Source organism: Argiope bruennichi, chromosome 3 (assembly GCF_947563725.1).
Source record: "Argiope bruennichi chromosome 3, qqArgBrue1.1, whole genome shotgun sequence".
NCBI lineage: Eukaryota > Metazoa > Arthropoda > Arachnida > Araneae > Araneidae > Argiope > Argiope bruennichi.
The window spans coordinates 13,730,094-13,733,822 of record NC_079153.1 but is presented as its reverse complement, the minus strand read 5'-3'; the positions used below and the strand labels follow the sequence as shown (position 1 = coordinate 13,733,822).

The 3,729-nt window shown below is 32.8% G+C and overlaps 1 protein-coding gene across 1 annotated transcript; it reads left to right on the top strand.

Moving 5' to 3' along the window:
• The first annotated feature begins 980 nt into the window (after positions 1-980).
• Positions 981-3,400, top strand: LOC129962554 (uncharacterized). Its single transcript, XM_056076314.1, has 3 exons — positions 981-1,206; positions 2,262-2,323; positions 2,723-3,400. Exons 1-3 carry the CDS (start codon positions 981-983, stop codon positions 3,398-3,400), a joined length of 966 nt encoding a protein of 321 aa, XP_055932289.1.
• Positions 3,401-3,729: the final 329 nt, after the last annotated feature.

The following is a 3,729-nucleotide window of genomic DNA, read 5'->3' as shown; positions in this document are numbered from 1 at the left end:
TCTTTAATGAAATTTAAGTTTCTGAAGAACATATACTACATATATTAATGTAAAAATCCTTTTTCTTAATTTTGTTTTATATTTAACAGTAGATTTCGATTATAGTTTAATGAATAGTGCAACTAGAAGAAAATTAAATTTGAATTCAGCTAATATTTCCTACAAATTTTCGCAGGTACAAATGATCAGTTAGCAAAATATTAATATACTTCTGATTTAGTAAGGTGCTTATACTTAAAATATTTCATACATAAAGTGCAAAGTCGTATAATGAACAAATAATTTATCTTTATCAGAGTACAGATTTTTGAAAAAAATGTAACAACATTTAAATTAAATCTACGATGATAAACAGAAAAGTTTAAATTTGAATGGCGTTCTACTCTGGAAACTGATTTTTTAAAAACAAATACAAATCCATCCTTACAAATCCTTCCAATTCCACTAACCTCATTTAATTGTACTTTAAATTTAAGAAATAATTTTTAATTGCCTATATTTAAATAACGAACTTATTGAATTAAATAAACGAATCAAGAAGAAATAAATCAAAAATTAATGAAACGCAAACTCTTTCGTTTAATGCAAAACGTTATATTTATGTAAAGTAATGCATTTATATCTGAAATCTAGAAAAAATGATTATTATTTCGAAGTGGGTACACTATTTATATGAACAGAAATATCTTTCCCCAATGTTTTTATCTTACATTTTTAAATATATACATTGAAAAGCAATCCATCTTTCATTAAAAGCAAGTAGAAATTACTCCTATAGTATTAAAACGCATGAAATTATATTAATGAACGTATCGTTAAGTATTCGAAATTGTGTCAAACATCAGGCTAACTCTCGCCAAATATGACACTTTTAGATAACGTTTAAGATGTTGTAACCTCTTCTAGAACTGAACCTTCTCAGTAACACAACCGCATTGTAAACGAGACAACTGATTGACAGTTTTATGATTCGTACGCAAATGGTTGTACGCATCTGTCCCACTACCAACAAATTTCAGTATTTGTTGCAATCAACACAAAAGGGTTCGGCAGCTAGGCAATTAGTAGAATCTTTCCTGCCAACAGGAAAAAATTATGAGGAAGCTGTCAAATGTTTAAAACAGCACTTCGGAAGAGATGATTTATTGATCGAAGTTTATATTAGAGAGCTTGTTTCGTTGGTCATAAATAACACAAATCCTCAAGGTCAAAGGCTCTAGTTAAACTGTATGATACTTTAGAAGGTCAGCTCAGAGCATTAAAATCATTAGGAATTGCCGAAGATAACTTTTCGAGTATATTGCTATATCCTCTTGTTGAGTCATATTTACCAAGCGATTTATTGAGAGTTTACGAACTTAACAAAACTGAATTAATTACTGCAGAAAGTTCAGGGAGTGATAGGTTGACTCATCTCTTAAACTTTCTTAAAAAGGAAATCGAATCGGAACAAAAATTAAATATTGCGCGTTCTTCTTTCGATTTAGAAAAACATAATAAAAAAAAACACTGAATCATCATATTCGTGAAAAAGTAAATAGGCCATCTGGTTTGATTTATTTAATAATTCGAGAAGAAATTTGTATCCGGTTGATTCAAAAAATAAGGGATGCGCTTTTTGTGATAAATCACATATGACTCAAGATTGTAGGTTTGCGAAGGGTTTAACAGGAAGGGAAAAAGAAGGAAATTCTTTTAAACTGCGGAATTTGTTTTCTATGCTTAAATTCTAAACCCAAACATATCGCGCGTTTCTATAAGCAAACAATTAATTGTTCTAAATGTAATGGGAAACATTTAAATGTCATGTGTAATGCTAAGGATGAATGCACAAGTAATAAAAATGATCAAAAAGTTCCGAAGAAAGATTTGTTACAGACAGCTCTTTAACTAATAAAACATCTTTACGTCAAGTTTATTTACAAACATTAGTAGTTAAAATTCGTGGGAACGGTGAAACTAAATTAATTCGTTGTCTCTATGATACAGGGTATCAAAGATCCTACATACCAAAATACGACGCAGAAAGAATGAATTATGAAGTTATCGGTGAGTAATCTATTTTGCATTCTTTATTTAGCGGAGTTGAAAAAGCGGAAAACCATAAAACGTATCGGGTACGCTTAAGTAATGTCGATAATAGTAACTACTGTAATTTTGAGGTGTTAGATCAAGAAAAGATTTGTTCCGATATTTCTAGAGTAAAATTGTCTCCCTATGTGAGAGAACTTAAATCTAATTGAATTTTTTAACGGATGTAGTGCATGCTTATGAGGACCAATTGTTGAGGACTGACGTCGCTGGTAAACTGCTCACAGGAGAGGTAAGACAACTTAGTTCAGGAGTAGTATGTGTAGGAACTAAATTAGGCTGGACGCTGATGGGAAAGACAAATGAAATAGTAAAAAGTGACAGTACGTCTACTGTCCTTTCCTGTCACGTTAATGATGCAGTCATCTCAGATTTATGGCGATTAGACACACTTGGAGTTTGTGATCCAATTGAAAAGAAAACCAGGAAAGAATTGGAACAATCAGCTAACGAGCATTTTTTTCGAACTGTAACTAGAAATGAAGGAAGATAACAAGTACGATTACCTTGGGTGGAAAGATCCCCCCCCCCCTTAACAAATTACAAATGTATTTCCCAAAAAAGACTTGCAAATTCCATTAAATCTCTGAAGAAATTAGAAAAAATAGAGGAATACGAAAATATTTTTAAGGACTGGTTGGACCAGGGTATTATTGAGAAGGTAGATATTTCAGAACCTGAACACTACTTATCTCATCGCCCTGTTTTCAAAGAAAATTCCATAACGAAGATTGGGACCGTTTTCGATGGATCTGGCCGAGACAAAAACTTGCTATCGATAAATGATTGCTTAGAAAAGGGGCCCAATTTGGTTGAATTGATTCCTTCTGTTTTAAACAGGTTTAGAATAGGCAGAAATGGAGTTATTGCCGATATTGAAAAGGCATTTTTGCAGATAGAACTCCATGAAGATGATAGGCCTTATTTGAAATTTTTGTGGTGGCAGAGTGGGCAGAAAGAAAACTTAAAAATTTTTCAGCACCGAAGAGTAGTTTTTGGAATAACCTCCAGCCTGTTCTTACTGGGAGCAACTCTTGATTATCATCTAAATGATGCTCCCCCTGATTACAAAGAAACGGCTCGAAATCTTTTGAAGGCTTTTTATGTGGACAACTGTGTCCAAAGTGTTGAAAATGAAGAGGAATTAATGAAATTCATTCATGCATCACAAGAGATTCTAAAATCTGCAAAATTCAACTTACGAGGGTGGGAGCATACCCCCTTTGAAGAAAATGAATCTTTCACAGGGTCTCAAGATAAGCGGCTCCAGAAACTCCAAATATTTACAGATGAGAATGGAATTTTCTGAATTTAGACAAGACTGTCATTGAAAGACGATTTAGAGAATTTTAAATTTCCTATAATATTACCAAGTGAGCATTCGATAGTTGAAAAACTTGTACGCTGGAAACACTACTCTCTAGGTCATGCAGGTCTTCCGATAGTGATGACCAACCTCAGAGAAGAATTCGTTATATCGAAATATCGTAAAACTGTTTGCAAAGTTGTTAAGAATTGTGTGACTTGTAAAAGATATGATGCACGATCAATAGAAACTCCAACAGCTTCATTGCCAGTCGATCGGCTTAGAGTGGCCTCTGTGTTATATAGGAGTCTATGTTATATAGGAAATTATAG

What these genes read in the sequence shown, in the direction of transcription:
- LOC129962554 (XM_056076314.1), top strand. Translation starts at nt 981, where the DNA reads ATGGTTGTACGCATCTGTCCCACTACCAACAAATTTCAGTATTTGTTG. An exon ending in AAATAACACAAATCCTCAAG is followed by an intron (nt 1,207 to 2,261) that starts GTCAAAGGCTCT and finishes TAACGGATGTAG; the next exon opens with TGCATGCTTATGAGGACCAA. An exon ending in GTAAACTGCTCACAGGAGAG is followed by an intron (nt 2,324 to 2,722) that starts GTAAGACAACTT and finishes AATATTTTTAAG; the next exon opens with GACTGGTTGGACCAGGGTAT.